General features: G+C 42.5%; 8 protein-coding genes across 8 annotated transcripts; 6 read left to right on the top strand and 2 right to left on the bottom strand.

The window, feature by feature from the left end:
* Positions 1 to 367: 367 nt before the first annotated feature.
* On the top strand, positions 368 to 1,227 carry LOC133394114 (uncharacterized). The gene is made up of 2 exons (XM_061663102.1): positions 368 to 745; positions 898 to 1,227. Exons 1-2 carry the CDS (start codon positions 434 to 436, stop codon positions 1,135 to 1,137), a joined length of 552 nt encoding a protein of 183 aa, XP_061519086.1. The 5' UTR covers positions 368 to 433; the 3' UTR covers positions 1,138 to 1,227.
* Positions 1,228 to 2,195: 968 nt separating this feature from the next.
* On the top strand, positions 2,196 to 3,426 carry LOC133393967 (uncharacterized). Its single transcript, XM_061661598.1, has 2 exons — positions 2,196 to 2,750; positions 3,018 to 3,426. Exons 1-2 carry the CDS (start codon positions 2,553 to 2,555, stop codon positions 3,348 to 3,350), a joined length of 531 nt encoding a protein of 176 aa, XP_061517582.1. The 5' UTR covers positions 2,196 to 2,552; the 3' UTR covers positions 3,351 to 3,426.
* A 1,042-nt stretch (positions 3,427 to 4,468) lies between these two features.
* On the top strand, positions 4,469 to 5,068 carry LOC133392800 (uncharacterized). Its single transcript, XM_061654358.1, has 2 exons — positions 4,469 to 4,663; positions 4,739 to 5,068. The coding sequence occupies exons 1-2, from the start codon at positions 4,469 to 4,471 to the stop codon at positions 5,066 to 5,068; spliced, it is 525 nt and encodes a 174-aa protein (XP_061510342.1).
* Positions 5,069 to 5,728: 660 nt separating this feature from the next.
* Positions 5,729 to 6,332, top strand: LOC133392862 (uncharacterized). Its single transcript, XM_061655101.1, has 2 exons — positions 5,729 to 5,923; positions 6,006 to 6,332. Exons 1-2 carry the CDS (start codon positions 5,729 to 5,731, stop codon positions 6,330 to 6,332), a joined length of 522 nt encoding a protein of 173 aa, XP_061511085.1.
* Positions 6,333 to 7,035: 703 nt separating this feature from the next.
* LOC133394113 (uncharacterized) lies at positions 7,036 to 7,659 on the top strand. Its single transcript, XM_061663097.1, has 2 exons — positions 7,036 to 7,254; positions 7,330 to 7,659. Exons 1-2 carry the CDS (start codon positions 7,051 to 7,053, stop codon positions 7,657 to 7,659), a joined length of 534 nt encoding a protein of 177 aa, XP_061519081.1. The 5' UTR covers positions 7,036 to 7,050.
* Positions 7,660 to 8,195: 536 nt separating this feature from the next.
* LOC3291862 (uncharacterized) lies at positions 8,196 to 9,231 on the top strand. The gene is made up of 3 exons (XM_061663094.1): positions 8,196 to 8,261; positions 8,588 to 8,797; positions 8,873 to 9,231. Exons 1-3 carry the CDS (start codon positions 8,196 to 8,198, stop codon positions 9,200 to 9,202), a joined length of 606 nt encoding a protein of 201 aa, XP_061519078.1. The 3' UTR covers positions 9,203 to 9,231.
* A 465-nt stretch (positions 9,232 to 9,696) lies between these two features.
* Positions 9,697 to 10,335, bottom strand: LOC133394059 (uncharacterized). The gene is made up of 2 exons (XM_061662513.1): positions 10,111 to 10,335; positions 9,697 to 10,045 (listed from the first exon to the last, which is right to left on the bottom strand). The coding sequence occupies exons 1-2, from the start codon at positions 10,318 to 10,320 to the stop codon at positions 9,725 to 9,727; spliced, it is 531 nt and encodes a 176-aa protein (XP_061518497.1). The 5' UTR covers positions 10,321 to 10,335; the 3' UTR covers positions 9,697 to 9,724.
* A 6,285-nt stretch (positions 10,336 to 16,620) lies between these two features.
* Positions 16,621 to 17,231, bottom strand: LOC133392780 (uncharacterized). The gene is made up of 2 exons (XM_061654140.1): positions 17,037 to 17,231; positions 16,621 to 16,954 (listed from the first exon to the last, which is right to left on the bottom strand). The coding sequence occupies exons 1-2, from the start codon at positions 17,229 to 17,231 to the stop codon at positions 16,628 to 16,630; spliced, it is 522 nt and encodes a 173-aa protein (XP_061510124.1). The 3' UTR covers positions 16,621 to 16,627.
* Positions 17,232 to 21,559: the final 4,328 nt, after the last annotated feature.

Here is a 21,559-nt window from a genome sequence, read left to right as displayed (position 1 = left end):
TTTGCATTTTTTTTGCGTTGATTTCACCGCATGGAAGAATGTCATGTACATGCCGCGCTGCAAATAAGGAATGGCATGCAAATGAAATATGAGCGTATGAAAAAAGAGCTTGCTATGAAATGATAATTACAGATAGCTCTGAACGGTGTTCTGTGTTCTCTGCTACAATGCGTACGCTACCGTCACATTCACACTAACCAGCTATTTCAATTTTATTTTGATCAAATGCTACAAGCCTAACATTATTGACAACGTGTAATGTATTCTATTTATCACAAACGTACATTTAATATCAGGGCGGGAGAGTTCGTGCTTGTAATGTAGAACATAACCTTTTCCTCTACTAGCTCTTTTCACGCGATGTTATCCTAAAGCCACTTGTATTTCAATTGGCCGAGCTAAGCAGTTCATCGTTATTCCTACCCTAACCATCATGTTGATCGTACTGTTCTCATTTCTACTGTCTGTTTCTATTACACTGCAAGTAATGCAAATCGATTTCGAACGATTAGAGCAACTGGCAGGATTCGATATATACAACAGTTCCCTTCGTGTTCGTAAGTACAATCGAACGGCGGTTGCACTCAACGGTACAATACATCTGTTGGTACCACTTAATGAAAGCATCATGGTATGTAGAAAAGTGACTTGGCTAATTTCTTTCACTCGGACTATGACATTTGTGGAAACTGATGGCAACCTTTCTCGAGTATCTGGTAATAACGATGTAAAACATATCCTTATTGTGTGTAACAACATCTCAATATAATGTCATGTCACTGCGTTAAGAAATCTCCAACTCCAAATTATGCCAACAGTTTCCATTTTAGACAAAGGCCAATCATAGCACGTCCGACTGATGTAGTTTCCTTTTTTAATTGCTGTTAATCTGCACAGGTAACGTCAGATTTCTTCCATAGCAGGCTTGGCAATCAGCAGTTCAATCACTATCCAGTAAAGTTTCCTACCCAACAGGTGTGCAAGTTTTTGGAAAACTTTTATACAGACTACAGCGAGTATGTTGACGATTTTGGGAACCTACCGGCGAAGGGCGAGTGTCCGATTAAACCTTGCAAAATCGACATACTCAACAAACCGTTTCCAGCCAAAGCGGTACCTCCATTTTTCCCATCGTAACTATGGAAGGCACAAATCAAATTGACGCTGAACGACGTTGAGATATCGCGGTTTGAGCTGATCACCAAGGCTAGGAATGATTTGGAAATCTGATCGCACCAATCAAATAATTAAAATGCACAGTAGCAAATGTACAGTATTTGTCAGTCAATTACGCACACTTCCAGTTTTGTTTGAGTTTGATGCAAAAACATCTGTTGTTTTTGTCATAAAATTGTTGAACGAATTGTTTTCCAGAACCGCATTATTCATTGAGAATGGTTTATAATCAGTTGAAATGATTTTTTATTTATTTTGAAATGTGTCAAAGTACTTTTGAAAAATTTAAAAAATTCAATCCAAACATGTTTAACCTTTCATGGCAAAATATCTTAACAAAAAAAAGATCAATCTTTCTTCAGCTAACAAGATCGAACCTACCACAAATCGACGTGTTTTACATATTTTTAGTGTGATTTTATATGGTATGTTGATATAACATTCTGCTAAAGGCTGTCTGCTGTAAGCCAACGACGTCAAAATTTTCCTACTTGTATCTTCGTCTACTGACTGTGGTAATCTCCAAACTGTGCTGAATTTCATCTCTGTTTGGTGTAACAATAATGGCCTTTGCCTTTGTCCAAACAAGTGTTGCGCGATTTCGTTTACCAAATCCGCGTTGATTCCGTTTAGCTTCTCCCTATGTGATGATGTCATACGTCGAGTATCGTCGGTAAAGGATCTGGGTGTGTGGCTGGACGAGAAGCTGTCTTTTAAAATGCGTGTTGGTCATGTTATCAACAAAGCCAATAAGTCACTAAGACTCATTATTAGACTCGCGTCCGAAATCCGCGATCGTCTATGCTTGAAGTCTTTGTATTGCTGCTGGGTTCGACCTATCCTGGAAAACGCCGCTGTTTCTTCGATCTCCTCCAGGCTCGATGGCCAGACTGGAGAGTGTCCAGCGTAAATTCACTCGAGTAGCTGTTCGACGGTTCCTTCCTGGATCTTATCAATCCCTTCCTTCATGTCCTATCCGATGTCGCGTTCTTGGGTTACTCCCCATTGAAGAAAGACATTCCCACATCCGGGCAAGTTTCTTCTTACCTTATGTTAGTTAAACTTGATGTCTCATCCCTTCTGATGAGGCGTTATCAACAGAATTCTTTCTCTCAGAAACAAGCGTTTTTTAAGCAAGCGTTTTTTGCTCAATTGCTACAAGCCTAACAGTAGCTATCTATTAGCAACATGTAATGTATTCTATTTATCACAAACGCTCATTGAATAATAGGGAGTGAGTTGGTACTTGTCATGCAGAACATATTTGTTTCTGTGTTAGCTCTTATCACGCGATCAAGCACTTGCGTAATCCTCAAGCTGCTTGTATTAATACTGACCATCCTGAACGGTTCATCGTTATACGAACATCTACCATCATGTTGAGCGTACTGTTCTCATTTCTGTTGTTTGTTTCAGTTACGCTGCAACTAATGCAAATCGATTTTGAACGATTAGAGCAACTGGCAGGATACGATATCTACAACAATTCCCTTCGTGTTCGCAAGTACAATCGAACGGCGGTTGCAGTCAACGGTACAATAGAGCTGATGGTACCGCTTAACGAAAGCGTTATGGTATGTAGTGAAGTATATTGACGAATTTCCTTCGCACGGCTTTTGGTATTATAAGAAAATGTTGGCACCGTTGTTGGAGTCGTCAGTAATAACGATGGTTATTATATTCTTATCAAATGTTATATTTAATCATAAATATGTCAAACAATGTCCAGAAAACTCCAACTCCAAATAATCTCTAACAGTTTCTGTTTAAATCAAAGGCCAATAAAGCCACAGTGTCCATCTTGAATAGTTTATTTTTTTACTTGTCTTTATCTTGCACAGGTAACGTCCGATCTCTTCCATAGCAGCCGTGGCAATCAACAGTTCAATCACTATCCAGTAAAGTTTCCTACCCAGAACATATGCGAGTTTTTGGACAACTTTTATACAGACTACAGCGAGTATGTAGACGATTTGGATAACCTACCGGCGAAGGGCGAGTGTCCGATTAAACCTTGCAAGATCGACATACTCAACAAACCGTTTCCAGCCAAAGCGGTGCCTCCATTTTTCCCACCGGGACTATGGAAGGCACAAATCAAACTGACGATGAACGACGTTGAGATCGCACGGTTTGAGCTGATCATCAAGGCTAGGCAAGATCTCGGAATCTGACCGCACTATTCTTTCCGACGGTACGACTAGAACCATAAAGAATGTTTTTTTTTTCGTCATTGCAATGAGATGCGTAGTCTTTTTCAACATTGTATTTCCATGTAACATTTAACATACTAACATACTAAATAAACCCATTATGGGGGTGCTTTCCGTTTTAAGTTCGTAGGCTGAAATTTCAGCCTGTCAGCTGTTTGCATTGTATGGCAGTTTTCGAGCAGCTATCTAAGAGGGTATAATATACAGGTGAGCTTATCCCAAGGTGTATGTATTTAGAAGGCTGATTTTTATTGCTTCTGCTTCTGAATGAAGATTTTAAGAATGTTTTGTGTATTCGTCAAACCTTCAGAATGCTTGTTTGAACAAAAGTTTTCACCCATCTTGTCAAAAAGTGATAATCAAATTTGGTTATAAAAAACATGCTATGAGACCAACTGGACTACATACACTGTGATTCTGGATTCCATCACCAGATCTCTTTAATGCACCTTGGTAATATAAACACCACCTTGTTTTGTAATTTTTCGAACAGGTACCCGAATCTAATTCTAGCTTTGAGGCTAGAATAATTTAGACTGAAAATTCCAGGCTAGTTTTGTGTGATGATGATTGATTGACATGATTTCACCCTCCAACTGTCAAACTCCATACAAAAAACTGACTAGAATCGTGAAGGGCCCCATGAACAGATGTGTTATTGTTGCGTCAAATATAGGATGTACATATCATTATAATGCCGTGCAATTAATGACTTATCTAAATATCATATGACGTATCATACAGCTTAATGTAAAAAAATCACAAAAATGTTAACACCAAAGCGAATTTGATTTCAGGAATGGCAAGGGATGATGTGTAAGTAGACGAAAACTGTACTAAAAGTATGCTCATATCACAAAGTACATTTGTTACGAATGTATGCAGTGTACATATATGCATTGCTAATATTTCACTCCAGTACCCCACACATCATCACTATCATTACCACATCTTCGCTAAAATGGCTAACATCGATGTGCATTCGGCACGCGAGTAGGTGCAAGCTAGGTAGCTTAGATTCGAATTAAAAACACTCGATCGTCATTATGCAGCCTCAAAGCTGCGCAATCAAAAGTGACATGTTGTTCGTATTATATTCCGTGCTGCTTTGTGTGATTTCTCTTCATGGGATACAAATAGACTTTGAACGGTTCGACCAACTCTCCGGATACAATGTGTACAACAGTTCACTGCGCGTCCGTAAGTACAATCGAACGATGATTACGCTTAACGGTACGCTGCAGGTGGTGGTACCACTGAACAAAAGCTTCATGGTATGTGGTTGCGTGATTTTGTTCATACTATTTGTCCTGGTTTTAAAAATCTTTTTTTTTATAAACTTTCTGCAGATATCGACGGACTTCTTTCATAGCAGTCGCGGTAACCAACAGTTTAATCACTATCCAGTAAAGCTACCCACTCGCCATGTTTGCGAATTTATGGACAACTTCTATGCCGACTATAGCGAGCACGTGAGGGACATGATCAACATGCCGGAAAGGGGCGAGTGTCCGATTCGACCACGCACCATCTACGTAGTTAATAAGCCGTTTCCAAAAGAAGCCGTTCCTCCATTTTTCCCGCCAGGGCTGTGGAAGGTACATCTCATCAATTCGGTACAAAACGTCGAGATTGTAAGGTTTGAAATTATCGCCAAGGTTAACAACGATTTGCTCTAGCACCAAAATCATTTGTTGCAAAAATGTTCACATTATTTTTGGTTGTAATTTGTAGTTGGAGTTCTTCACTAAACACATACATAAAATAAAGTGCTCTTAATACCTTAAATGCCTATTTGCTCCCCCCAATTCATACGTATTCTTACGTTCTAAACCGTTCGGTGAATTAGTGCCCGTTACAACGAATGTATCATTGAACTGCCCTGTGAATATTTTATAGGTTACAGTAGATTATCTTACCTGATAAAAACTAATTTGATAGACTGTGGCATATTGTGATACCTTAATGTTTCTAATAAACAACTGACTAAGTAGTAGAAGCGCTCAGAAAATAAAGGAAGTCGTTAAAACTTGTTTGCGTATAATTACGAACAACACGAACAACAATAACCGAAAACAATAATCTAAAATGATTATACAACTTATTGTATTTGCCATTCGCTGGCCTTCATATTCATATGGTCTTAGTAAACAGGACAGCAAAAGCACGTGCTATTACAACGTGTTATTGATGCTTATTTCCCTCTATAACACAGCGACGTTTCCCTCGATCATACTGATAACCTGCTGTAACGCATGATCAATGGCAATGTTGTTCGAATGAAAAGCAGCTAGATCACCCTGAAATCGTAGCATTTACGCACCGGCAACAGAACCAACATGTGGATCGTTTCATTTTCCTTCCTGCTAACTGCTGTTTCCCTACATGGAATCCAAATTGATTTCGAACGATTCGAGCAACTGTCAGGATTTAATGTGTACAACAGTTCACTGCGCGTCCGGAAGTTTAATCGAACGCTGGTAACGCTCAACGGTACGCTAGAGATAGTGGCACCACTGAACAAAACCATTATGGTAAGTATTCAGCAGACTTTTTTTTATAATTTCGTTCTATTACCGTTACATATCGCTTTCTTTTCTTATTTGGTCGCGACAGGTCTCGACGGACTTCTTTCACAGCAGCCGCGGCAATCAGCAGTATAATCACCATCCGGCCAAGTTTCCAACCCGTGACGTGTGCGACTTTATGTCCAACTTTTACGAAGGCTACAATGAGCACGTCGAGGACATAATCAACATGCCAAAAAGGGGCGAATGTCCCATTACTCCCCGCATGATCTACGTCGTGAATAAAAATTTCCCGGCCAAAGCGGTACCGCACTTTTTTCGCCCAGGTCTGTGGAAGGCTTACATGATAAATAAGATAAAAAATGTCGAGGTATCACGGTTCGAGATGGTATTTAATGTTAAAAGCGATTTTTAACATAGCATGGTCTCTTATTTAATTATCCTTGTTTGAATTAATAAAACTGTTCACTGTTTGCAATGAATACTGAACGGATTTCGATCAGGTTTTCTACATTTTTTTTATAAGGGCGACATTGCTTTAATTCCATTTAATCATATTTTGAACTCTTCTTTCGCATGATGATCTACACTGGATAAGTAAAATTCATTATTTAGTCAGGCCAGTTGTTGACCCGAAAAGCATTTCGCGGGCCGTAATATCTTAGTCGTATATCAATGTAAAGATGTTCCAATTCCAATGTGAGCTGGATTGTTCTTAATTTCATACCGTTGCAGGCCGCATACAGTACCTTCAGGAGCCCACCGTCCGCCAGTTTGACATACCTGATCGACGCGATCAAGGAGGCCTCATTCAAGATCACAAGAGGCAGATAAGTTAGCTCCTGTTACGAGTGATAGGAATGAAACCCGCCTGAGGACTTCACAAGAGATCTATCATTAGACTATTCAGCATTCTCTAGCTTGTTGATTACAGATTTCTATTAGAGCACACGCTAATGACGAACTGCGTCACGAGCCAGCACACGTGCCACAGCATATCTGAAGCACGCGATCGGGTTAACGGCACGCTAGAAATTTTGCTGCTTGGTTTTAAAATACGACTAGAAAAATGCGTCACAACCATTTTTGCTACCCATTACACACCGTATCGTCAACTAGAGAGTACAATTATCATGGCCAAGATTTGGTTTCTTCTCGGACTGCTTTTTCTGCTGCTTGCACGTCTCCTGGGTATTCAAATTGATTTCGAACGCACGGAACAGTTGACAGGATTCGATGTGTACAGCAGTACGCTTCGTGTACGCAAATACAATCGCACCACGATCGTTCTAAACGGAACATTTACCTCGAAGATTGTTCTGGACAACAAATACGTGGTAAGAAATGCAGCAGAATTTGGAATTTAACGCATCGCTTGATGTGTTTGTGTTTATTTTCTCTTTTCGTCACAGGTTTCGACACAACTCTTCCACAGTCCGCTCGGCAATCAACAGTTTAACCATTATCCGATGAAGCTGCCAACGCACCAGTTGTGCGATTTTGTCGATATGCTTCATGATGAATACGGTGAATATCTCGTCAACGTGTACAACATGCCCGAGCGGGGCGTATGTCCGATAAAGCCACGATCAGCTCACACCATCAATAAGGTCTTTCCAACCAAAGCCATTCCTCCGTTTTTACCGTCGGGTCTGTGGAAAATTTACATCTATACTTCGCTGAAAGAGAAGGATGTTTCAAAGTTTGAATGGATTGTTAAAATAAGTACTGATTTGTTTTAGTAAACACTGTCACTACTCGACTGTATTTCAAAGACGATCTATACATTTTGATCTCTATATGACAAAGGGATTGTACTCTTAAGACTTAATAGCATGTCCATCATGTGCTCAAGCCTCATATATCCCGTAGCATGGACTGACTATCCGGCTGTGTGGTACAGAATAGCTCTCGAAAGCCTGTATATAGACTGGCATGTCCGAGTAAAACGTTACATCAAGTAAGAGAAGAAAAAGAAGAAGAAGAAGGGCAAATGTTACGATCGTTTTAGGTTGCGTGATAATTTAAGTACAACATGCTTGCCGTTTTTTAATTTACTTTATGTATAATATATAAAAAATCTGTCAATGAGCATTTCTTGATACCGCAGACTCATAAAAATGGAGGAACTTTAGAACTATTGAAACGGAGATACGAATGAGATGGAGAACTTAATACCAGACATTGTTGTAAACCAACTAAGCTTCGTTCAATCGATCTCCCTTTTCTATACTTCTACAATGTTTAAACTCAAAACAATTCTAAACAAATGCTGAGGATGAGGACAAATATTTCAAACAACAGCCACGATGCCCTATACTCTTTCTCCAAGTATGCGTTCAAGGTATACGGTAGAAACTATATCTTGTGGTATCTTGTGGGAGTATAAATATAACTATTAACAGATATTCCTGCTAAAATAGAAGTCCATTTCATCACTCAACATCGAAACAAGTCAATTATTGCTCTGACAGATACTGCACATAGCCTGTAACAACGATGCTTATCAATTTACCATGTATTTTGCGTATCACGGAGTGCAATCTTTTACAGGGTTAATAGTACAACAACAGCCTCATCCATTTACATGCAATCCGGTATATCATTATAAATTCCAACCAATGCCTTCGACTACCAGCGTACAGCGCTGTGTTCTACAGCACAGAGTAGTATAGTACTGTCACCATGTTAAACATTTGGGCAGTACTTGTCATCAGTGCAGTTCCACTGCTGGCTTTACAGATCGATTACGAGCGCGCTGAACAACTGTCCGGATTTGATATGATAAACACTACGCTTCGGGTTCGCAAGTACAACCGTACGACGAAGGTACTCAACGGAACGACCGCATCGTCAACGATTCTCAACAACAGTTTTCTGGTATGATAACACCCTCTATCGAAATGTTAAATTAATTGGTATGCAAAGTTTATTTTCCATGATTATTTCCACCAGATTTCCACCGACATTTTTCACAGTCCACTGGGAAACCAGCAGTTCAATCACTACCCGATGAAACTGCCCTCCAAGCCGCTGTGTGATTTTCTCGACATGATTTACGCGGAGTATAGCGATTGTTTGGAGAATATTTACAACCTGCCGGAACGCGGCACCTGCCCAATACTGCCACTGGAGGTGCATACCATCGATAAGGTTTTTCCCGCCAAATCGATCCCACCGTTCGTGCCCAAAGGGCTTTGGAAGGCGTTCATCATTTTCACGCTGAATGATGAAGAGGTGGTACGCCTTATGTGGATGATAAAGGTTAGCAATGATTTTGCTTGATATTGTCAGAGATAGGAAGTTGAAATGTAGCGAATGTAACAAAATCACAAGTAGTTGATAATTGCATTAAATGGGACACATGACATTAAAACACTTAATGTAAATTAGCTTCCTGTTTATATATTGTAAAATGGCCTCATTTCAAGTGCTATTAACACGTTAACTATTAAAATGCTTTAGCCACGAGTAGACATTCAACAAAAATACGAAATAATACTGATGCACTAACTAACTGCCATCACTTACTTACTGTTTCATTAGTTAAATTTATTACAAAAGATGGATAAACTCCTGTCATGCCAAAAGATCGCGTAGCTGGCTGAATGTCAGCTGCCTAACAAGTCTGTTTCATTTCTTTTACAATCAAATAATTTATTTGTGAGGTAACTTAAGTCAAAAGCCACACATCTATTATATTTGTTTAAAAACCTTTCCATAAAGATTGTCCAGTGCTATCTTCTTCTTTCGGCTCAATTCTTACTTACTCATAACTCATAAAATTTTGTTACATTGTGATCAGCTCTAGCTTCCTTTCAACGTGATAGCATACGTGACCCTCTCCTTCCCTTTGATGAAGCAGCGCATTACTGCCTTCCACAAGCCTTCCCTTGCGATCACTGGCGGTATCGCTTCGTTAGGAAATTCTGCATCCAATATGTATACATCTCGCGGTGAGATAGGGCACTCGCCTATCTCTGGCAAATTGAACACGTTTCGTATATGCTCCGGATAGTTTCGCTTCAAGTTGTCCACAAAATCGCAAGCGCCCGCTGTTGGCAGCTTCAGCGGCATATGGTTGAACTGCTGATTACCAAGCCGGCTGTAGAAAATGTCTAGATTGAACTTGTGTAGCCGATAGCATTAGGAGATGAGCTACCGTTACGATGTGTTGGTCGTGTTTAGCTTACCTGTAAGGCGTTAGTGGCTTCCTTGCGCAGATGAATTGTACCGTTGATGACAGTTGACGTACGATTGAACTTTCTTACACGCAGGTCCATCTCCATGATATCCTGCCCGAGCGTTTGCTCAAAGCTATCAATAGATAAGCTTACACCAACTGTCTCGTGACAGAAAAGTGTAAACATTAAAACAATTGTCACTGCCAACAAGTGAAACATAGTGGGAAGGTTATGTTATAGTCAGCAGCAAACTGCTTTTGGATTGGTGAACGTGTGTGCTGGTAGTATTTATACTTAAAGCTTATCGTCCACCATCGTTTACCACACAGTTGATAGGTTATTGTTTTCTTCCTGTCAATGTTTTTTTCAGTTTTTATATAATATCTATCATTTGCTGATAACTATGCGAATCCTGGCGTACATATCGATGTGCGTCACGTGTATATACTTACTTACTTACTTATCAGGCGCTACTACCGCTTTACGGTCTTGGCGTCACGTGTACTATAACAGTTTAATTTTCATGGCGATCATATGTGCTTCACGTGTACTACCTCTTTTTTCGCATTGTACGCATTGTTGCTTGGCTTTAGAAGTAAACGACGTCGAAATGAACAATCCTTTCGAAAGTGAAAGAGTGTGTGACATGAACCGTATTGTTTAGTTTTGAATTTTTTTGGAAAAGAATTTTTGTATGAGTCCTTGAAAAAAAGGATTTGATTTAAGTTTTGACAAATGTTTGGCACTAAGTTTACCAGCTGACAAGTTCTACAAGCGATGATTATCAATTCAAAATAAATTTTGAAGCCAACACAAGACCATGGAGACAATCAGAAGTAGTATAGAAGAGTAAAAAGATGTTTGAGTTTGAATTATGGTTCATCCAGATATATCTTCACTTTTAGGTTTCTTGTACGTGCTTAAGACAATCAATAAAGTTGATGTTGAAGAAGAAAATGTTACACGATGACTGCGGAAGGTTTATTGTGGTTGATTGAATGTTACATCATAAATGTTATCAACAACTGTTAGCACTCTGCACTGCCTGCTCTATCGTACTCTCAATCATTCGTCACCTTCAGACCAATGTTAAACTCAACTTGCGGCTTGTTGTTTAGCTTCCCACTTACATCTAGCCTCCATAGGCCCGGTCTGTGCATTGACTTGGGCCAAACGTTAGAGGGGAACTCCTGATCCAACAAGTGCATATCCCTAACACTGATCGGACACTCGCCTTTGTTGGGGAAATTCGTGAACATTTCAGTAAATTCCTCAAACACTGCGTACAGATTATTTATAAAATCACACACACCAGAGGACGGTAGTTTCATCGGCAGATGGTTGTACTGTTGATTGCCCAGCCGGCTATAGAACATATCCACCTTATACTGGAATGGAGAAATTTGTTTCACAGTGAAATATGCTGCCATGAACGGTACATAAGTGTTGGCATACCTGCACATCATTGTGAGCTTCCCGGAACAGATGTATCGTACCATTCAAGACTGTCGCCGTTCGGTTAAATTTTCGTACCCTGAGATTGCACAGCATTATATGCTCACCGTTGGTTTGCTCAAAGCTCTCGAACGTAACTTTAATACAAACCACGCATGTGCTGCAAAGTTGCAAAGCTATTGCCATCCATAAGGATCTCATTGCAGAACAGAGCGTGCTCCCGTTTGTACTTATTGTGCTAGCTGCTCCGAGATTGCTTTACTATTTATGCATGAAAGTCATCGACACGTGCATCAAGATATAGAGAGGACCATTGTGGAACTGGTCCACTTTTTTCCAAATCAACGATCCAAAGCTCGATAGTGCAGTACTATTCGTTGGGTTTTATTCATCGGATCACCTGACACGTGACAGACAACAACTCATCCAGGGAATCGAATATCTCCCATGCTTAGAGGCAAGACATAATGACATACATACATCTAGCTGCACAATTACAAATGATTGGCATGCATGTTCATGCAACAGCAACCACAGATATGGTAAACTGTTATTCGATAATCATTTTGTTTACTGTATCAAAATTTAAATTTGCAATAATGATTTGGTTTCGTTTAGTATTGGCTGTTTATATTTATTTTATTATGTTTACTTTAATATGTTTATTGATTAATCCATCGGGATCTTGAAGATCCTACATGAATGTAGTTAAATTAGTGCTTATAGACTATGTAAGGTACATAAATCGATAGTGGAGAACAGGTGCACAAGAACAGCAAATGTATTTTGAAAATAAAATTATTACGTAAGTTGTGTCCTGAGTCTATCTCTAAAAACATTCTGTGGTATGTTGAAATCAAATAAATCAAAGTTACTTATGAAAGCTCGACACATAGTTGACATAGGATCAGACTGGCCAAAACGAGTTCTATAACGAGGGACGGATATGAATTGACGTGTACGTAGATTCCTAGATGGCGCGTTAAATTCTATCGTACCTAAAGAGTAGGAGCATCAATATGGTGGTTAAGTAGTCCTGATATAAAAAGGCATTTAGCTATCTCACGGCGCTTTTTTAACGACTGAATCCCTAAAAGCAGACACCGGGAATGGTATGACGGTAACATCGTTTATATAAAGAATGAAGAGCAGCGGGCCCAAATTGCTGCCTTGAGGCACTCCTGAGGTGCCAAGCACCTCTCTAGATGTATGATCGTTTACCTTGATCTTGTATGAACGTTCTGTGAGGTAGGAATGCAACCACTTAACTATTTGTTCCGAAAATCCTAACTTCTGCAATTTGGCGATTAAAATGTCATGTGAGATGAGGTCGAAAGCAGCTTTGAGATCGGTGTAAATAGCATCCACTTGACCTCCGGAGTCGAGATTACGTTTGCAGAAACTAACGAATTCAGTGAGGTTCGTTAATGTTGAACGTTTGGGTACGAACCCGTGTTGGTTATCCATAATGTAATTCGATGTAGCGGAGAGCATAGGGCCGTAAAGCATAAGCTCAAAAGCTTTTGATACCGCACAAAGTGATGTGATACCGCGATAGTTTGAAGCACATGAGCGATCCCCTTTTTTAAATATTGGTACCATCCACGAGGTCTTCCATAAGCGTGGGAAAATACCGGAACTCAGTGACGTGTTGTATATGTTTGTTAATACAGGTGCTAGGGACTGATAGCATTTACTGATGACGTAACTCGGAATGCCATCGGGACCAGGAGCTGTAGAGGGTTTAAGGCTTTTGAGGTACTTTTCTACTGTGCGTATATCAAACGTGGGAATGGCAGCTTTGCTCCGAGATATCGACTCTTCGCTCTCTACATGATTGTATCAGCGGCTTCACTCTCACACTGAAGCCTTCGGATCTGCTGTTTGTTATTGGCGATTTCAATCAGCCTAGCATAAGCTGGTCCACAGCTGATCCTTCGTCCTCGCCAGCATACTCATCAATCACGCACTATGAACCAACAGCGCGCTCACTGGCCAACAACACCTTTGTGGATGGATTTAAAGTTTGACGGCGTTTGACTTCAATATACGTATTAACTCGTCGACCCGACGCAATTCGACGACTCGACAAAACTCGACGACAACCGCATTTTATCGTTATAACTTTGCTAAAGCTGACTATGTGAAACTGAACGACATGATTTCAATGTTTAACAATAGCTTTCATTGTTCCAATTTTATTTCACTTGACGAAGCAGTATGTTCATTCTCGTCCTTCATGCTGCAAGCCTTTGTTGTATGCGTCCCAGTTCAGCGTCCTAAACCTAACCCCCCCTGGGCGGACCGCACACTCAAACGACTCAAACGTGTAAAAAGAGCTGCTTATCGTCACTACCAAACGCGCCGCTGCCAAAGATCTCGCTCGATCTACTTTGACACGCACTCTTTATACTGTAGCTATAACAGGTTTCGATATCGCAGATATTTGAGTAAAATCCAACGTAACCTCTGCAGGTGGCCTGACTCGTTTTGGCGCTTCTACCACAGCAAAACAAAATCCACGCATACACCTAAATCCATTACGTATAAAGGAGCAACAAGTGCCAACACTAATGAAATGTGCAATCTCTTCGCGGATCGCTTCGCAGATTGCTTTTCACCGGCCATGAATGATACCGATACCATTGATGCTGCTCTCGTCAACACTCCGGCTGGCGCAATTAACATGAGCACTCCTTTCGTCGACAGTGAGATCGTTTTATCTGCTCTAGCGCAACTAAAGCCTTCCTTCGCTCCTGGACCCGACGGAATTCCTTCTACCGTGCTGAAACGCTGTCAAACGACAGTAGCACCTATCCTTGCAAAATTGTTCAATGCATCGCTAGCCAATGGCTACTTTCCCAAAACATGGAGGAAATCTTGGATGGTTCCTATTTACAAAAAGGGCGACAGGACAGATGCCATCAACTACCGGGGTATTACATCTTTGTGTGCCATTGCCAAGGTGTTCGAACTAGTGATATACAAACATCTGCTATATGCATGCCCCAGCTACCTAAGCCCGTATCAACATGGATTCGTGCCAAAAAAGTCGACTACCACGAACCTGGTTGAATTTGTAACCTATTGCACTAGTCAAATTGATGCCGGAGCTCAAGTCGATGCAATTTATACAGATCTGAAAGCAGCATTCGACTCTCTTCCGCACGCAATTCTTCTCGCTAAACTCGACAAGCTAAGAGTTCCCAGCTCGCTCGTACAGTGGCTTAAGTCTTACCTAATTAATCGCACATACATCGTGAAAATTGATAAGCACATGTCCAAAGAAATAGTCAGCAGCTCGGGTGTGCCACAAGGAAGCAATATTGGTCCGCTTCTCTTCATATTGTTTATCAATGATGTTACCCTGGCTTTACCTCCCGACAGCATCAGTCTGTTTGCCGACGACGCAAAAATTTTCGCGCCTATTCACAACACAGGTGATTGTACATTCCTGCAAGACTGCATCGAAATTTTCTGTTCGTGGTGCAAGCGTAATGGACTGACTATCTGCATCGAGAAATGCTACTGTGTGTCTTTTAGTCGATGCAGGAGCCCAGTGACTGGGACCTACTTCATGGACGGCACTGCAGTTAATCGACAGAATCATGCCAAAGACCTGGGCGTTCTGCTTGACTCTAGTTTGAACTTTAAACAGCATATCGATGACGTTGTAGCCAGAGGAAATCAATTACTTGGCGTGGTTATCCGGACAACTAATGAATTCCGCAACCCCATGTGCATCAAAACTGTGTACAACTGCATCGTTCGTTCGGTTCTGGAATATTCGTGCGTAGTCTGGAGCCCAACTACCGCTTCTTCAATTGCTCGACTTGAGGCGATTCAACGTAAGCTCACGAGATATGCCCTACGCCTACTTCCCTGGCAGGATCGCAATAATCTTCCTCCGTATGCTGCGCGGTGCCGTCTTCTAGGCCTTGAACCTCTTTCGGTTAGAAGACGCAATGCACATTGCTCTTTCATCGCTGGATTGCTAAATGGCTCTATCGACTCATCGCCTTTGTTGCATCGAGTCGATATCTATGCACCATCCCGAACACTTAGGTCTAGAGAAACTCTACGGCTCGCTCAACCCTGTTCCAGTGCTGGTCGGTCTGACCCTATGTTCCGCATGTCGGCTGTCTTCAACACTGTCTCGGATTGCTTCGACTTCGACATCTCAACTCAGTGCTTCAAGGAACGTCTCCGGCTTTTGCCGTGGCCGCAGTGAATTGCGATGTAAATCTTATTTTTGCTATGTATTTTTTTCTCAATTGAACTGTTACATCTTAATTAGGCCATACGGCCCGTTGAAGATTAAAATAAATAATAATAATAATAATAATAATAATAATAATCAATCATGTTTAGAGGTGTGTAAGATGTGGCCCTTGAGATCACCGTTTGATCTACAATTGGGGTGGAGAAGGCATCGGAAAATCGTTCAGCGAAAATGTTGCAAATATCTTCGGGTGAAGTGCCCACGGAATCATTATATTTGATTGTGCTTGGAATTACGTTTGAGCGTCGTCTGCTGTCAATGAAGCGCCAAAATTTTCGGGGATGTCGGAGAAGGTACCTTTCGATTGAAGATATATATTGCTTATATCTTGATCGGTTATACTGACGGTATGCATGTATCGCGTTGTTACGATTTTCGCTAGTGATATTACTTCTCAAAAAGCGGTGTCGACTAATGGCTTTGTTTTTGGCTCGTTTGAGGATGATAAGCCTGTTATTAGTCCATGCTGGAGAGCGTTTCTGGTGCATAATTGGTGTACAGGATTGTAGAGCATTTTTCATGAAAATCGTGAAGGCATGAACAGCGTCGTTAACAGATGGAAAGTTGGAGCAGTTAGAAGTAGAACCGAATAGAATTATTCTTTCCTCCAGTTCGACGATATTAGCCTTTGAATAATTTAATCGTTGCTGATGTGTGTTGCTTGGATGGGAGCTAGACGCATGAGGATCATAGACAACTAACCGAGAACAAGACAACTAACCGATCCTACCTTAGATTACAAATTTGTTCATCAATTTCTACTAATATATTGTAACCCGCAGCTCCTGTTTAAAAATCATCGTACCCTTTCACGAGAAAATAGTACGTCACCACTACCTTCCCATTCAGCCGAGCGGTTACCAGCGCCTTCCAAAGCCCTCTCGGCATCACTTGTGACACGACCTCTTGCGGGAAGGCAAAATCGATCATATGGACCGTGCGGGGCGACATCGGACACTCGCCTATTGCCGGCAGGTTGGTTATCGACTTCGTCTGCTTCCCATAGTTCGTTTGCAGGTTGTCGAAAAAGGTACAGCAACCGCACGATGGTAGCTTCATTGGGTAGTGATTGAACTGCTGATTACCAAGCCGACTATGAAAGAGATCGACCGAAACCTTAAAAAAAACAGAAAGATGCGTTAGTGTGCCGTTCGGGGGAAAAAACCCACCCGTACACCCGTGGGGTGCCAGATACTACCTCGATGGAGTCGTTTAGCCAAGTCTGAACGACGAACGATCCGTTCAGCACCGTCATTGTGCGGTTGAACTTGCGCACACGAATATCACAATCTACTATATTGTGCCCGGTAAGTTGCTTAAAGTTCTCAAACACTACCTTTAAACTTTCGGTCGCCGAAAGGATGCACAAGGTGTAAAGAGTAAATTTCAACATGATGCTAGTACCTTTTCCAACTGCAGACTGCAAATAAAACCAATCGGTTCAGGATGGGATAGTTTTACCGTGATTTGCTGTGGAAGAAAATATAGCACGTTCAACAAACACGTGACAGATAATGGAAGCAATTGCAAACATGCGTGTTTGCTGCTTTTTATGCTACTAATGGTTTAGTACCATGGTAGCAGTAATGTAGCAAACAAGTTTCGTCGCAAAAAATAGAACCCATTTTTTAAAGATTAAAAAGCTGGTTTTATTGATAACGAAATTATCATTAGTGAGGATAGAAGATGACTGAATCCTATTACGTTTGAAGCTCAATGTCCTCTACCCATATATTCCAATACAGCGACTCCACAGATACAGGACTAAAAGCCTCCTATGCATCTTTCGTTCAGAACGATACCAAGAGGATTTGGTAGCATTTAGAAATGGTTCACGTATACTTACCACGAACCCGAGACAGCACGATCTCTTCTTATTCGTTCGTCCTAGTTGGGATACGTATTCTCTACACTAACCATCGTGGCTAGCATGATTGGGATACCATCCTTGTTGAAGTCACCTGATCAGTACAGTTCGGATGAAGTCATTTCTTCATGATCTTCTGCTTCTGAGATGGGGCTAGCGCATTCTGTACTGATGCGCGTTAAGTGTCGTTCTTATGCTCGGCAGTTTGATGTTTTCATAGATATTTTTATTAGTATCTTAGCAGATCGCGGTCGCAACAAAAGAAGCAATAGGTCGAAATAAATAACTCATTTTAACTACCTGTTGTGGACAGACCGCTGCCTCATCCTGAGGGCTCGCCGTTGACAGCAGGGCTGTCATCCGGTGACGTCCTCAGTGAGGATCGCGGCGCGAGCAGCACCAGTCGTCCTCTCCCCGCATTGTGTTGTGTATATTATTTATTACCTGTGTTTATCGTACCCATACCAAAGATAGGAATAAAACACATATTCTGTTTGTGCCGTACACACCGTCTCATGTTTGTTTTGTGCGGACACAACAGTGGCGACGAGGATGGGATCCTCCTCGCGTAGGGGGGGGGATCTCAGCAAAGGACCGACGCAGCACAGAGTCCACCATTGCGGTTCCACCATCGGGCAACCGCCATCGCGCAGGATGGGCACGCTCGGGGCTTGCGCGAAGCCCCGAAGGGATCCTCACTCCGCTGCAGCGTATTCCGGCCAAGGCGAGGGGACATTCCGCCTTGGAACGATGACATACGGCATCACCGCCGCCCGCTGCAGCGTCAACGGACACACTGGTGCAGTATTGTCGTTGCGGCATCACGGCCGCCCCTGCTGCACCAGCATCATCATTATCGTCATCACCATCATCCTGCGCGCCCCTGCACAGCAGTTCACCGGCAGCGACAACACGGTCGCCCCTGTGCAGCGGTTCCGGCTGAGCGGTCCAAGCGCGCGCGGCACCACGGCCGCCCCCTGCTCAGTCGCACAGTGACGCCCCATCGGCAGCAGCATCCGGGAGAGCTGCCTCATCATCATCGGCATCAGGTGCAACAGCCATCGACAGCGGCAGGATTATCCGCTACTGTTGCACCATCAACAACAACACCAACAACAACAACACCACAGCGGCTGCAACGGAACGAGCGAGCGCAGGTTCTAATCTAGCATTCGACGCGAACGGACGTGTTTTTTAGCTAGTGCAAAAATACTATAGAGCCGAGCAGACTGCTGTGTGCGAAGAGTCGCCAGAATGGCGAAACGCGGGAAAAAGAGACAGAAATAGTGGGAAGATACCTCTAATCCTTCAGAGGTGAGTACGTCGTTACCAGCAGCTGATGCCCCAGATAAACGCCTGAAGCACTCTCAGCTGGAAGAATCATCTGAAACCGAAGAGAACGACATCGGCGACGATGATTTCATCGAGGTTCGCTCTCGCAGTAGTGGTCGATCTAGATCGAACAAAAAAACAACTCTCGCACCGGCTGCAGCACCCATACCAAGCGGATCACAGGAATCTAAACCTGCTTGTGCAGACAAGCATTCAAATGCCTCGCTCTCCAAAGAGAGTATCTATTCCCTTGAGGGAGCTATGGAAGTAGAAAATCGCTCGCACGATAGTGTTCGTGTCGAAACAACCAATACAGCGGTAACCCCTCAAACTGCTGCCTCAACCTCATGCCCCAATACGGTGATCCGTTCTGCACGCATACCACCGATCGTGGTCAACGCACCATATCATCAGCTACGCGCTGAACTTGCCGGTATACCCGGTATTGTCTATCAATTTGCTGGCGCAAATGTGAAACTAATAATCAGCCTTGCTGAAACTCGTGACCGAGTTTTAACGTTACTTAAGGCAAATCGAAAGGAGTTCTTTACCCATGAACTACGCTCAGAGAAACCCTTCAAGGCAGTAATCCGTGGTCTCCCGGATCTTCCCGAAGAGGATATTATCACCGCTTTACGCGAGCAATCCCTTGAACCCTTGGTGGTTCACAAAATATCCAAAAAACACTACGAGGGGCATAGCAGGCAGGCATGCCTTTACCTTGTTCATTTCACAAAGGGTACCATCACACTGGCCGCTCTCAAGTGCATCCGCACGGTTGACTCCATTCGTGTCTCATGGGAGGCACATCGCAGTGGTAAGGGCCGTATTGTTCAATGCCATCGTTGCCAAGCCTTCGGTCATGGAACAAGAAATTGTTCTATGAAGAAACGATGTGAAAATTGCTCTGAGGAACACGACTCTGAAACGTGCCCTACCAAAGCTCCAGAGGCTACTAAATGTGCAAACTGCAACGGTAGCCACCGTAGTACTGATCCCGACTGTCCAAGTCGACATAACTACAATCTAAGTCGTCAAAAAACTTCGACCATCACCCATAGGCAACCAAAACCCTCTGGGCAACCTCCACCGGCATTAACTAATGCCAATTTTCCGCCTCTTAAGCATTTGGGTCTGCCTACACCTGCCAATGCACGCAATGCCTATCATAATACAGCTGCAACTACAACAGCAGCAAATACTGTCCCTGACGTTACTACAAACCCGTGGCTACCCAGAGATCGGGCTGTTACAGAATCCACCACACGTGCAACCATCATGCGTACACAACCAATGAATGGCTCTGCTATGCGTGCACCATCATCGCACAACTTTACTGCTCCAGCTGATACGTCACCAGGAGACGAAGAAGGCGACTTCAGTATAGAGGAATGGGTTGAGATACTACGAATTATGACACAACGCTTCCGTCTTTGCCGAAATCGTTATGAAAAATTCGCCGTTATTGCGGAATTAGCCATTCGTTATGGATGCTAAACTCCGCATTGTTACGTGGAATGCGCGATCAATCGCTGCTAAGAAAATACCCCTGATGGAATTCCTTCTTCGACAAAAAGTGGACGTTGCACTTGTTAGTGAAACACACCTTAGACCAGATATTAATTTCTCCTTAAAAGGATACCACTTCCTACGACTTGACCGGCAAGGCACTACTACCAGAGGCGGAGGGGTTGCTATCATCGTTCGTAGTGGTATAAATTTCAACCAAATATCGCACCTGAACACCACGGTCATTGAAGCTCTGGGTATAGAAGTGCAACTATCATTCGGGTTAATAAAAATCATCGTAGCATACTGTCCGATGCAGTGCAGGCGCAACGATGGCAAAGCCGCCGCGTTTAAAAATGATCTCAACATCATCACCCGTTCTCACCAAAGGCTCATCGTTGGTGGGGATCTCAATGCACGCCATCAAGCATGGAACAACCTCCGACGTAATACAAACGGTGAATTACTCTTTCGCCATTCAGAGACAGGACAGTTCACAGTCGATTTTCCGGATTCTCCAACCTACATCTCAGCGGGGGGCACTTTTAGCACGCTGGATTTATTTTTGACTAATGTAAAAATCAGTAAACCTGAAACCCTGGATGAGCTTACTTCAGATCACTTTCCGGTTGTGACAGAGGTAGCCTGTTCCGTCTCCGCGGGTTCCATCCGACGTCGTAAAGACTACCAAAATGTAAACTGGCAGCGCTTCGGTCGCCTGGTAGACAATCAAATTCAATCGACGGAAATTCTCTCCGTGCCAGAAGTAAACATAGCGATCGCTAATCTTGAAATAGCTGTCAGGTCCGCGGAAGCGGCTTGTGTCAAAGAATCAATGATCAGGGGTGAGTTTTCGGACATAGATTCCCATACTTTAGCACTGATAAAAGAAAGAAATCGACTCCGGCGAATTTTTCAACACACAGGTGATGTCACTGCCAAGCGACTTGCGTCGACTATAGCTAAACAAATATCCGCTCGGGCTGAAATGATACGAAATGAAAATTTTGGTC

The sequence above is a fragment of the Anopheles gambiae genome, chromosome 3 (genome assembly GCF_943734735.2).
Source record: "Anopheles gambiae chromosome 3, idAnoGambNW_F1_1, whole genome shotgun sequence".
Lineage (NCBI taxonomy): Eukaryota > Metazoa > Arthropoda > Insecta > Diptera > Culicidae > Anopheles > Anopheles gambiae.
This window is presented reverse-complemented; position numbering and strand designations above follow the sequence as displayed.

Excerpts from the sequence above, each read along its gene's own strand:
- LOC133394114 (XM_061663102.1), top strand. The coding sequence starts at position 434 with ATGTTGATCGTACTGTTCTCATTTCTACTGTCTGTTTCTATTACACTG. Across the intron at positions 746-897 it reads ATGTAAAACATATCCTTATT|GTAACGTCAGATTTCTTCCA; the intron begins GTGTGTAACAAC and ends TAATCTGCACAG.
- LOC3291862 (XM_061663094.1), top strand. The coding sequence starts at position 8,196 with ATGAGGACAAATATTTCAAACAACAGCCACGATGCCCTATACTCTTTC. Across the intron at positions 8,262-8,587 it reads TCTCCAAGTATGCGTTCAAG|TATAGTACTGTCACCATGTT; the intron begins GTATACGGTAGA and ends AGCACAGAGTAG. Across the intron at positions 8,798-8,872 it reads TTCTCAACAACAGTTTTCTG|ATTTCCACCGACATTTTTCA; the intron begins GTATGATAACAC and ends TATTTCCACCAG.
- LOC133392800 (XM_061654358.1), top strand. The coding sequence starts at position 4,469 with ATGTTGTTCGTATTATATTCCGTGCTGCTTTGTGTGATTTCTCTTCAT. Across the intron at positions 4,664-4,738 it reads CACTGAACAAAAGCTTCATG|ATATCGACGGACTTCTTTCA; the intron begins GTATGTGGTTGC and ends AACTTTCTGCAG.
- LOC133394113 (XM_061663097.1), top strand. The coding sequence starts at position 7,051 with ATGGCCAAGATTTGGTTTCTTCTCGGACTGCTTTTTCTGCTGCTTGCA. Across the intron at positions 7,255-7,329 it reads TTCTGGACAACAAATACGTG|GTTTCGACACAACTCTTCCA; the intron begins GTAAGAAATGCA and ends TTTTCGTCACAG.
- LOC133394059 (XM_061662513.1), bottom strand. The coding sequence starts at position 10,320 with ATGTTTCACTTGTTGGCAGTGACAATTGTTTTAATGTTTACACTTTTC. Across the intron at positions 10,046-10,110 it reads AAGCCACTAACGCCTTACAG|TTCAATCTAGACATTTTCTA; the intron begins GTAAGCTAAACA and ends CGGCTACACAAG.
- LOC133393967 (XM_061661598.1), top strand. The coding sequence starts at position 2,553 with ATGTTGAGCGTACTGTTCTCATTTCTGTTGTTTGTTTCAGTTACGCTG. Across the intron at positions 2,751-3,017 it reads CGCTTAACGAAAGCGTTATG|GTAACGTCCGATCTCTTCCA; the intron begins GTATGTAGTGAA and ends TATCTTGCACAG.
- LOC133392780 (XM_061654140.1), bottom strand. The coding sequence starts at position 17,231 with ATGTTGAAATTTACTCTTTACACCTTGTGCATCCTTTCGGCGACCGAA. Across the intron at positions 16,955-17,036 it reads GGCTAAACGACTCCATCGAG|GTTTCGGTCGATCTCTTTCA; the intron begins GTAGTATCTGGC and ends GTTTTTTTTAAG.
- LOC133392862 (XM_061655101.1), top strand. The coding sequence starts at position 5,729 with ATGTGGATCGTTTCATTTTCCTTCCTGCTAACTGCTGTTTCCCTACAT. Across the intron at positions 5,924-6,005 it reads CACTGAACAAAACCATTATG|GTCTCGACGGACTTCTTTCA; the intron begins GTAAGTATTCAG and ends TGGTCGCGACAG.